Below are 12,162 nucleotides of genomic sequence, written 5' to 3' on the forward strand. Positions count from 1 at the left end.
TGCCCGAACTCCCTACTTAGAGCCCGAACTCCCTGCAAGGAGCCCGAACTCCCTGCAAGGTGCCCGAACTCCCCACTTATTGCTCGAACTCCCTACGAGGAGCCCGAACTCTCCCTTTGGCCCCGAGTCACACAAAGTAGAGACCCGAACTGGCCCGTCTTATGACAGTTCGGGGCCCCCCTTATCCGAACTCAAAACTTCGCCTCACGTGCCGCTCCAGGTACTTCGCTTCCGGAGCATTGAACTAGACGAACCGTGCCGTACCTGACACCGAAGGAGTCCGTATCTAGGGGCGACACACCCGACTGACTTGGGATCTGACGCTTGACGGCCGCATTTCAAATGGCCACCTGCCATCGTCACCTGTCACCGCTACCTCCAGTTACAGAGACGGCTCCGACAAAAGGAACAGTGACGGTTCTGCCCCAGTAGAGGCGATGACGCCCGAACTGGCAGAAGCACGGCAATACTCATTCCCGACCTAATAGGAGTCTAGGAGTGAGTGCGCGAGGTGGTTATAAAAGGCTCTCCACCCCTAAAGAGGAGGTATGCAAATTTTGCGCTATCTGGTTTATCTTGCCTTTGAAGGATTCTAACTTAAGCTTCGGAGCCTTTACACCGGGTTCTCCTCAGAGCTTCCTCATCTTCTCCGTTTCAGGTTCCCCGTTACTCAGTTCAGAGGCAAGGTCGTTGACAGGTAGGACCGGCCAGATTACGCATCATCAGATTTCAATTTAGATTCCGACTACAAAGCAAATGGACCCTAAAAAAACAAAAATAAAGACACAATATAGTATAAACCAATACGCCCTAAACCGGCATATTAGCTTGACATCAGTGTCCAAAGGGTTAGGGCTGAACGACCAATTCAGTTGAAATGGGTTGTGTAACGTTTATCACAAAGAATGTAAAAGAAAGAAAAAAAGAAGAAAAAAGTCTATATTATTGAAAAGACATGATACCAAAACTCCAATAGAATAGGATTTTGATCAATCAAATCCCCCAAGTGAATTTCGATAAATAGTGATTGATTGGTCAAAATTTTTCTGGTATCATAGTGGAATCCAGAATTTTTCTTATATCATAGCCTAACCCAAATTAAAGATAAAGGAAAAAAGTCAGTGATTTGAGAAGAAGTGCTGCAACGTTGTTATGGTGTTTTCAAGTTTCAACCATTGGATCCATATCTCATGGGACAAGGGCTTCATGGATGCAATTTAGACGGTGCAAAAAAGTAATTTACAACAGAAATACTTTTCATCCCTCTTACAAATCACATGTTAAATCATGATTCATGAAATACCCTCTTCGTGATAATTGGAGATGAAGTAGGCCGTCACAAATGCAATAGAAAACTACAATCTTATTTGGAGCATCAAAACCATACAAGTGTTAAAAATGTTTAGTTTTAATCAAATTGAAGTGCAAACCATAATCACAAATAAATAAATATAAAACTGAACCAGAGTGGAATTGGGATCTGGATTCTCCTCACGTACTGTGCCTCACACCGATCGACCTCACGGTCACAACCTACCTTATATTGGAAGCATCTCCTCCCTAAATAATGTTCTCGATGTATGACAACAATATTTATAAAGTCGGTGTGAGACGCACTCTGTAAGGAATAGATTCGAACTGAGATTGAGATTTACACCACAAACAGACAGAGCCAATGGATATTAGTTCAGCCGGACCCGTAAATGGGAAAATGAATGGTTAGATGTCGAGATAGCCATATATCGTAAATAATTTAATTAGAAAGCTCACATGATAATTAAGGCCATATGGGCCCCGAACTTAAGAAGCCAGGAAGAAAGCAAGGGAAAAATATCACAATTGTTATCAACTTATCCGCACCCCTTTCCACGTGTTTGTTTGGTGCTTTCAACACGGCTTATGACGGAAACTCAGGCGTTCAGACTTACACCACAAAGCTGCTTAATTGACTTGAGCTTTCTGTCTTCACAAAACCACGCATCTCTGACTCTTAACCATATATATGCATCTGCATCGCACAGAGTGAGAGACATGAACGCAGCCCAGCAAGCTAAACTTTGCTTTTAAGTTGCATTTTTTTTTTTCTTATTTATCATGTACCATTTACTTCCCCAACCCAAAATTCATGATTTTCCCCTGTCACATGCCACAACGGCACCTAGTATCCCGACAGAATTTCTCCAGGAAGCAGTTTTCGCCGGAGGTGCAACCCTCTCTCTCAGTATTCAGATAGCAGTTTATCGGCTCTTCTCTTGGAACTAATTAAATTTGTGGTCACTGCAGGTAGCTTTTGGGGACTGGAAGCTGCATTTGGGCGTTTAGATGGAGTCGTGAAAACGGCTACAGGCTATTGTGGAGGAACCCTTACGAAGCCTACATATAGAGAGGTGATTATCAGGGTAAAGGAAAAACTAAAAATCTTGAAGACCCATTTTAAATACTTTTTAGTCCCATTTTTGTTTTATTTCTAAATTTTGACAGAAATAAGTTTTTTGTTCTTGATTTTCAGGTCTGTGAGGGGCGCACAGGCCATACTGAAGCTGTAAAAGTCATATATGATAAGCGAAGGATGTCATACAGAAGCCTCTGTGATTTCTTCTGGGAATTCCACGACCCCACCAACAAAGAATATCTAGTAATTTCACCTTTCTTCTAATGTTATTTATTTGATATTTTACTTTCATAATCCCCTTTTCTATCGCTTTTGCCTGACCAAAGGTTGTTGCAGAATTTTGGGATTATTGCACATTTTCGATCAGCGATATTTTACGCGAACGAGGAACAGAGGAAGCAAGCGCAGGAGTCGAAGATCAGAAGACAGATGAAGCTGAACAAAAGAATTGTCACAAAGATCATTCCCTGTGGCTCTGATTTCTTTATCGCAGAAAACCAACATCAGAAGTATTATTTGCAGAAGAATTATAGGCTTTGCGAGAGCTTGACTTTGCGAAGCACGGAGCAGTTTGTGGATTCAGATGTCGCTTGCAAACTTAACGGGTATATTTTAGAGTCAGTTCTTTCAAATGATGGTGTCGTGGTGTAGTTGGTTATCACGTCAGTCTAACACACTGAAGGTCTCCGGGTCGAGTCCGGGCGACGCCATATGGGTGATATTTTATGCCAAAGCCATTTGGATTGTAGATTTCAATTTTCTGTTTTGAGATACGGTCGCCACTCGCCGGCCAACGTTCCGACGTTCGGTCGAATTAACTAGCCAAGTCATTTACACATATGACTTAAGTACATAACACACGACACGAGGAGTTACTCCATGGTAGTCAATAGTTCAGTGACTGGGTCAAGTTTGGCCGGGTCCAAAATCCAAATCTGAACTGGGTCTAACAGAAAGCAGGATCCATAATTGATTGTTCTCTCTATCTCAGACAGAGTTCTTATTATTATTAGACCAATTGGATCTCAGTTAGTAATCCTGTTTGTATTTTCTATTGTAGGATATTAGCGATGGATGGGAAAACAGCTGTTGAAAACATGAAGAGATTCCTGAGGAGTAATGAGGAGATACCGAAGCAAACCAAGTCAATCTGTGAAGGAATTATTCAAGAATTCAGCAGAAACGAGGGAGAAGAGACTGTAAATGCATCATGATCAGTCTAATAGTATCTTCTATGCAGGCCAAAATCCATTTGAATGCGTACAAAGTGGGGCAATGAAAAGCAAATCAGGTATGCAAAAACGAGATGTCGCAGCTCTCTATTAACCTCAACTCATTTCTTCTGGAAAGATGCTTCATGTCTTATGATAATTTTCTTATTCCAGATTATAGTGGTGTGGTTCAAAGTCATCAATCGAAGTGGCCGATTTTCAAGACCTGAGACAGTAATTAATATATTTAACTGCTTAAGGAACAGCAGTTTGTACCTGTTAAGAGAATTTTTGTTATATATACTGAACTAAAAAAAAAAAAAAAATCGTCAAAGTCTAGAGACATGGCGGATTCATGGAAAGATACGGCTAGAAAAAAGTTGGGAATGTCCTTTCATGGGTTGTAAACTTGTAATCGGGTTATATTTGGATTTGGAATTGGCCCAACCACATTTAAGTACGATTTGATTAAATCTGACTTCAATCTAAAATTTTCAGGAGATGTCAGACTGATTTCCGATCTGTTTGGATCTTTAATATTTTATTTAATTCAAATTCATTTCACGATTTCACCAAGGAAAAAAATTTATGGCAAATTTACATGTTGTCTTAAATCATTCCTACTGTTTTTAACAACTCACATTGTCAGTAAATATTAACAGAAAAAACAAAATATCAAATTTACTCTACTATTTCTTAAATTTTCAAAATAAAATCCAACGAAAAAAATGGATAAATTTTTTAAACTATACTTATCGTTTAGCTAATTAATTAAATGTACTGTTACAGAAAAAAGGAAAAGAAACGTTAGTTCATCAAAACCCTAACCTTTTTAAACCCAACGAAACCTCAAAATAAACATACATCAAAAGTATATGACTATATGGTGATTGAAATAGAAAAAGGGAACGAGAGAGAACGAAGGTGAAGGAGATAGAGAGACCTCATGGGTTTCGTTGTTGCAAAAACCTCTCACAGAGAGACTGACGTTCTCCCCTGCACGCAAGATGCCACCATTGCTGCTCTTCCCCTCTCGTTCCTACCATTCTTCATAAACAACATCCTTCAGAAACGGCTCTGCAGACAAATCCAAAGGAAAGAAAGACCACTGTTGTTGCTCTTCCATTTCTCTTCTCCCTCTATATCTCTTTCCATGTTATCCCCATCCAGACACCATTTCTGCCGCTGCAACTTTGCAGCGGTAGACCCAGACAAAACCGACAGAGATTGAACCCTTGGTGTCACTTCCCCTCCATTTCCGTCCTCATCCTCTCCCCTCACTGCATCTCTTGGGTTTCCCGATGAAATCTCCATATAAAAAGGAAAGCCCAAGACCGTTTAAAGAGCGACAGAGTGGCTGAAACAATGAGAGCAAAATCATAACATGCCAGGCTCGATTTAAAGTTGCTGCATCTTGGGTTTGGGCTCCATCCAAACCCAGCCCCAGCATCAAAGACGAAGATGTCAGCGACGGAAACTGTGCCGGACTTCCAAATCAGCTTCTCTTATTAGCGACTATGGCAGAATTAATCAGAACTGTGGCAACACTCTTCATATAACGCTCGGCAACAAATCTCTTCCATAAATTGCTCCTTTTCTTGCATCTCTTAAAAATGAAATGAACTGAAAACTGTGGACACCCTACGCTCGGAAAAGAAACCTCCTCCATAAAAACCAGTGCCAGACTGTCAGCTCTAGGCCTTATTCGCTCTCATCTCTTTTGTCATCTCTGCTTTTTTCTAGTTTTTTCATCTAAAGCCCTTATAATAAATGTTTGTCTCGTGATTTCTTCCATTTTTTCCTGATTACAGAAGACATCTCACTGTAGAAAACCGCTCTATCGTTGGAAACCCATCCAAAATGTTACCGGATTCCGACTCTCTCAGTCGCCGGATACTAACGGGTATGATTCTCTTCGTTGCAGTGGCATTAACGTGTCTTGTTCTCAGTGCAGTGATCAATCTCGACGGAGTTTCTACGTCTTTTCTTGTTTGATTAAGCGATTGGTCTGATATCAATTCCACAATTTTTGCCCAATTTGTTCTCTCCTATTATTTCTAATTTCAAATCCAATGCCGTCCACATGGGCACTCTGCAATCAGAGCTGATGATCAAACTGTAAACTGTACAAATTTTTGTAGTGTAAGATGTTTCCTTACAACATCCAATGGTAGTGATTACAGGGGGTTGAGCTTTAAGTGGTCGTTCGGCCTGCCTTGACGACTTAGTTTATTTTGAGGTTTGAGAGGAACTTCAGATAACTTACGAAGAGCACGGTGAAACCCCTCATCCTTTCAGCATGAGCTTGAGAGAGAAAGAGGGGGAAGGAGGTGGAGGGTAAAATTGGGTTTTAAAAAATATATATTACATATGAATGAATTTTGATGGAATATTAAAGATCTTAATGATAAAGTAGAGTTAATCAAATAGGGGTAGTGTTGGTTAATTTTCAAACAATAAAAGACATACTTGGTCAATTAACTAAACCTTTAAGAAATTTACCCAAGAAAAATTTACTATCCCCTCTTTTGTTCCATCTTCCTTTCCGTTGTAAGGCCTATGTTCATCAACGGACTTGCGCCATTCTTTGATGGTGTAGAGGTCACAAAGAACCGTGCTGGAGGAAGATGTGACGTTGTCGATGACGATAGAGGGGGTGCCAATCTGTACAGCATCGTTGCTGGCAAAGTTAAAGTTTTTTGGAAGCGGTATTTTCGTTTCTTGGCATATTTATCATGGACGACAATGACACAACACCAGATTAGTGACACTGATTTTGTAGAAAATGAACGTTCCGTAGATTGTATACTTTCAACTTTCCGTAGCTGTTAACAAGAAAGAATCTGTTGTAACTAATCTTGTCCATGTGGAAGGCAAGTTGCCAAGTGGCTTCCACTGAATTTGTCTTTGTCATGGTATCAGAGTGATAACAATCGACTCTACCTCAGCTGCCCCTATCTGTCTGTATTCCAGCTTCCACCATTGTTCCTAGCGTACCCCTATTTGTGTTCTAGCTCCCACCATTGTTTCTAGCTTTACATTCTGACGAATTCTATAGCTTCAGTCAATCTTGTTGAAAATATGAATGATCATCTGAATCCAAACTCATCGTACTACTTACACCCCTCAAACAACCTAGGGCCGATTCTAGTCTCTTGTCCTCTAACAGGAGATAACTATGCAACATGGCAGCAAGCCATAAGGAACTCTTTGAAGGCAAAAAATAAGTATGGTTTCATCAACGGCCGTCTTCAAAGACCTAAATCTAGTTCGACAGAGGAAAGATCATGGTCCAAGTGCAACTCCATGGTCATTTCTTGAATCTTTAATTCTCTTTCCTGAAAGTTGCATCAGAGTGTTGCATACATTGAGTTCACAAGGGAAATTTGGTCCGATCTTCAAGAACAATTCAAACAGAGCAATGCTTTGCGAATCTACGAACTCAAAAGAAATCTCTCATTCTTGCACCAAGGAGAAGATATTGTAGCTACATATTTACAAAGCTGAAAGGAATCTGGAATGAACTTGCAACTCTCACACCAATACCTGCTTGCACCTACGGCACCTCTAAGGAGATGATTGTAGATCGTGAAAGAGAGGCTCAACCGGTTCTTAATGGGCCTCAATGACACCTTCAACAGCGTCCGATCGGGTATTCTTGCTTCTGATCCTTTGCCTAGTGTTAATCATTCCTATGCCTTGTTGGTACAAGAAGAGAAACACCAAGCCGTGCTTTCTCAAAAAGGAAACATGACCCTTGATGTTGCTGCCCTTTAAACTTCTGCACAACGACCAAGTAATGTAATCATTGCAAAAGCAAGATCACACAAAGGAATGTTGCTATGAATTGAATGGCTATCTTAAGGGATGGGAAAAAGGCAAAACATCTAACAAATCCAAGAATAGTCATTTCCAGACCATAACAAATTGTGTACAGTTTGATCCTCTCACAGACTCATCAATCGCAGATCTCCTGCATGAGCAATACACTCAACTATTGCAGATTCTTACCAACAATTCTACTAATACATCTGTTGTTGCAAATATGGTTGGTAAGACTCCTTGTTCCACTGATCACTCAAGTACTTGGGTCTTAGATAGTGGAGCATCCCATCATATGACCTCCAATAAGGATCTACTGCTGCATCCTGAAACTTTAACTATGCAACCTTTAATTTGCTTACCTGATGGTTCCACCTTGAAAGCCACTTACAAAGGGACAGTTCTCTTGCGGCCCAACCTAACCATCATAGATGTCCTTTATGTTCCCCAATTTAAACATAATTTACTGTTAATTAGCAAATTAATATCTCAATTGCATTGTACCATATTGTTTTTCTCCAAACCTTGAACAATATAGGGCCCAGTCTCTCACAGTTTGATTAGCCAAGGAGAATTGTGGAATGACATCTACCTATATTAATAAAGAGTACCAGACATGGCACAACCGCCTTGGACATCCCTTTGTTCAACAACTTTCTCTCTGTTTTGATGGGTGCCTTCTTTCACAAGTAGAGGGTGCTTGTGATGCTTGTGAACGAGCTAAACATGCACGTATCCCATTTCCAATAAGCTCCACACAAGCATCAACACCATTTGATCTCATACACTACGACATATGGAGAGCATATTGCACACCTTCCTTATCTAGTCCAAGTTTTTTCTCACATTTGTTGATGACTATAACTGTTGTACTTGGTTATTTCTTATGAAATAAAAGTCTGAAACCTATCAACTACTTGTATCATTTTACAACATGGTTTTTACACAATTTGATTGAAAAATCAAGATGGTTAGATTTGATAATGGGAAAGAAATTTTCTTTGGACCTATTCTAAATTTTTTTTCTACACATGGGTAATCAATCACCACTCTTGTATTGATTCCCCTCAACAAAATGGTATTGTTGAAAGAAAGCACCACCACCTTTTGGAGGTAGCACAAGCCCTTCAATTCCACGCTTCTTTACCCAACTCATTTTGGGGTGAATGCGTGATAACAATTGCCTACATCATCAATCATCTACCATCTACACCCCTACATGGCAAAAACCCATTTGAATAATTTTTAGTAAGCCACCAACCTATGATCATTTTTGAACATTTGGTTGCTTATGCTATGCACAAGAACGACCCCTTTCTGGTGGCAAGTTTGCCCCTAGAGCTGTCCAATTCTTGTTCGTTGGCTACCTATGTGGTCAAAAAGGATATCGAGTTTATAACTTAGCCACACGACATATCTTCACCTCCTGAGATGTAATTTGTACGAGACCACTTTTCCTTATGCTGATATTACCAAAACATCTCAAAGTCATGGTCTTCCGAATGTTGTAATACCTCTTCCACAACTTGAAGATGACATCATTGCACCCATTGAACACCATAATAGGCTTGATTCCAATTTTCACTCTATCCTTGAGCCAACATCATATGAAACCGAACTCATTCCTAGTGAGTCTTCTAATGGGCCAAACACCGGCAACTTACTAGCCCCATCAACCAAGCACACTTGAAATCGAAGGCCACCAAACTACCTTCGTGATTATGTTTGCTATGGTCCTACACATCAGCCCCACATTGATGGCTCACAAATTTTTGCCATCATAGAGTCTACATCATATACTCAAGCTTCTCGAGATTCCAATTGGCATCAGGCCATGCAAGAAGAAATTAAAGCACTAGAGCAAAACAAGACTTGGTCCATTGTTGACCTTCCTTATGGAAAGCATCCCATTGGTTCCAAATGGGTCTATAAGCTCAAGTATAAGGCTGATGGTGTAGGTGCATAATGTTCGCTCAGTCCCTTAAAGCACAGTAAACACTAAATTGATACCACATGGATGCTTGTGATCAGCCTGTAACCCATCTTTCCTCTGTAATGAACCTATAGTGCATCGTAGGTTTGTGATGAACCCATGGTTCATCACACACACACTTGCGACGAACCTATTTTTAGCACAAGCCCAAAGCAAACTCAGCCTGAACCTGCGATGAAGTTCGTATGCACCCGATCCCGCGGTAAATCCTCAATTGCTACGGGATCCCGATTCGTTAAGAATCGGGCCCAGATATTACCTACACGTGTAACTTCGAAGTGACGAACGTGACAAGGCGCCACATAGGTCTAACAAGACATTGTACGCCAAAGAGTGATGTCACTAGTGCCATGTTAGTTAAGTAAGGTGCAAAAGGGTAGTAGCACACATGGGTTATGAGGATTTTCGAGTAAAAGGAAAGTCAATCATCGGAAAGATTCCCATAGGGATACGTGGCAAAACCCCAACAATGCTCCTTAATGATTAATAGCGAATCTAATATTCATTTTCCTAGTAGAAAACAAACACCTTTAGCTCATTCCTTTCAGGATCTCAGGATCTTCCCCATAAATAAAGATCATTCTCATAACAAAGGTCATTCATTCAATCACTGATTACCCTTGTCACCGATCTCTTGGCTAAACTGTCTCATCACTCCCCTTTGCCCTAGCCTTCCGGTTAATTCCCAGTTCTCGGTCTTCCTCTGTCCTTCAAAGAGATCACCTCTCTAGCCTAGTCACCACCTTACCTACAGATGGTACCATTGATGGCTACAAGGCACACCTCGTTGCAAAGGGATATACCCAAGTTGAAGGGTATGATTACCACGACACCTATGCACCTATGGCAAAATTGGTAACACTTCGATGCATATTATCTGTGGCAGCTGTCAAAGGTTGGGAATTACACCAACTCAACGTCAACAATGCTTTTCTTGCATGGTGATTTATCAGAAGAGGTTTACATGAGAATTCCCCCAGGATTTCTGAAGTATGACAAAAATAAAGTTTGCAAATTTCAAAAGTCTTTATATGGTTTAAAACAAGCTTCCTGTTGTTGGTTTGAAAAGTTCGCTTTTGCTTTCAAAGGCATTGGTTTCACTCAATCCATTACTGACTACTCTTTGTTTACATCTACTCAAGGGGACTCATTCGTGGCTATCCTTGTTTATGTTGATGATTTAGTCATTACTGCTAATGATCCCTTTCACATCCAAGCCTTGAAATCCTATCCGGATGAATGTTTTCGAATCAAGGACCTTGGCTCTATACACTATTTTTTTGGGATTGGAAATCACTAGGTTCTCCACAGGCACTTTTGTGTCTCAACACAAGTATGCTATGGACATCATATCTGACATGGGCATGCTTGAATGCGTATCTATTTCTCGCCCCGTGGAACAACAATGATGGTTCAATTCTAGTCCTCCACTTGAAGACCCCATGCCATATAGAAGGTTGGTAGGCCAACTTGTTTATCTCATTATCACTCAGCCTGAATTGAGCTATCCAGTTCACGTTCTTACTAAGCATCTTAGTGCTCCCAAAGAGGAACACATGTAGGCTGCCAAGCGTGTTATTCGATACATCAAGGGAGCACCTTGTCAAGGAATCTTCTTCTTTGTCTCCAATGATTTGTTTGTCCAGGCATACTGTGACTCTAATTGGGCCTCCTGTCCAGTTACCAAATGGCCCACAACCGGTTATGTCACCATGTTAGACAAAGAACTCATCTCTTAGGAGACAAAGAAGCAAGTAGCAGTTGCAAGGTCTTCTGCAGAGGTTGAATATCGTGCTATGGCTCTTGCTACCAGTGAAGTTCTATGGTTACTTAGTCTACTTCGTGATTTTGGACTTACTTGTACACAACCAGTCCAACTCCTTGTGCAGTCAGACAGCAATACATATCGCCAACAATCCAGTATTTCAGGAATGAACTAAGCACATTGACATTGACCGTCACTTTGTTTGTGAACATGTCCAACATAAGACAATTCATCTCAACCACATTACCACCACTGTGACATGTCACAACCTGCTGTGACATGTTAACAAAAGGCCTTAGGATGTAACTAATCTTGTCCACGTGGAAGGCAAGTTGCCAAGTGGCTTTCCACCAATCATGTAATATCTACACTCTCCTCCTGTAACTAATCTTGTAGTAATACATTCTCCTCATGCTATGAAAATGTCAGAAAAGACATTTTTCATTGCTGAATCATTGCATTTTGTATTTCTAACATTCACAAATCTGAACCGGGGTGCATCAATACCTTGGTTCTACATTTGTACCGCAATCAAATACAACTTAAGGTTGAGTTTGGAAGGAGTGCTAATACAACTATATACAGTACAAATGCATACAAAATAATATAAAATACAAAATTTTGCACTACATATTTGTATTTGTACACCTTCCAAACCAAGCCTAACTAACAACGAACAAGAAAACTTACCAATTCTTCCACTGGTTTGTTAAAAAAGGATACTGGTTGGAGTTGCACTTTTTGCCCACAATTTTTATTTAGGCTCAGTTTGGAAGGAGTACAAATGCAAATATGTAGAGGGCAAAATATTGTATTTTGTATTATTTTGTATATATTTGCATTGTACATATTTGTATTTGTACTCTTTCCAAATTGAGCCAAATGCAAATATATAGAGTGCAAAATATTGTATTTTGTATTATTTTGTATATATTTGCACTGTACATATTTGTATTTGTACTCTTTCCAAATTGAGCCA

The 12,162-nt window shown here is 40.3% G+C and overlaps 1 protein-coding gene and 1 non-coding gene across 4 annotated transcripts; both read left to right on the plus strand.

The window, feature by feature from the left end:
• The first annotated feature begins 2,000 nt into the window (after positions 1-2,000).
• On the plus strand, positions 2,001-3,929 carry LOC104602673 (uncharacterized). Of its 3 annotated transcripts, none has more exons than XR_016083616.1 (6): positions 2,003-2,203; positions 2,284-2,399; positions 2,510-2,635; positions 2,729-2,997; positions 3,453-3,683; positions 3,778-3,915. XR_016083616.1 is itself a non-coding variant. In XM_088899964.1 (5 exons), the coding sequence occupies exons 1-5, from the start codon at positions 2,095-2,097 to the stop codon at positions 3,604-3,606; spliced, it is 774 nt and encodes a 257-aa protein (XP_088756090.1). In that variant the 5' UTR covers positions 2,001-2,094; the 3' UTR covers positions 3,607-3,753. The 3 variants fall into 3 exon arrangements, 1 of the variants encoding a protein (XP_088756090.1); XR_016083617.1 differs by having other exon boundaries at positions 2,008-2,203; positions 2,284-2,387; positions 3,778-3,929; XM_088899964.1 differs by lacking the exon at positions 3,778-3,915 and having other exon boundaries at positions 2,001-2,203; positions 3,453-3,753.
• On the plus strand, positions 3,029-3,102 carry TRNAV-AAC (transfer RNA valine (anticodon AAC)). Its single transcript has one exon. It is a non-coding gene; the product is annotated as a tRNA-Val (tRNA).
• Positions 3,930-12,162: the final 8,233 nt, after the last annotated feature.

Source organism: Nelumbo nucifera, chromosome 3, assembly GCF_055504915.1.
Source record: "Nelumbo nucifera cultivar China Antique chromosome 3, China Antique-T2T, whole genome shotgun sequence".
In the NCBI taxonomy this organism is placed as follows: Eukaryota; Viridiplantae; Streptophyta; class Magnoliopsida; order Proteales; family Nelumbonaceae; genus Nelumbo; species Nelumbo nucifera.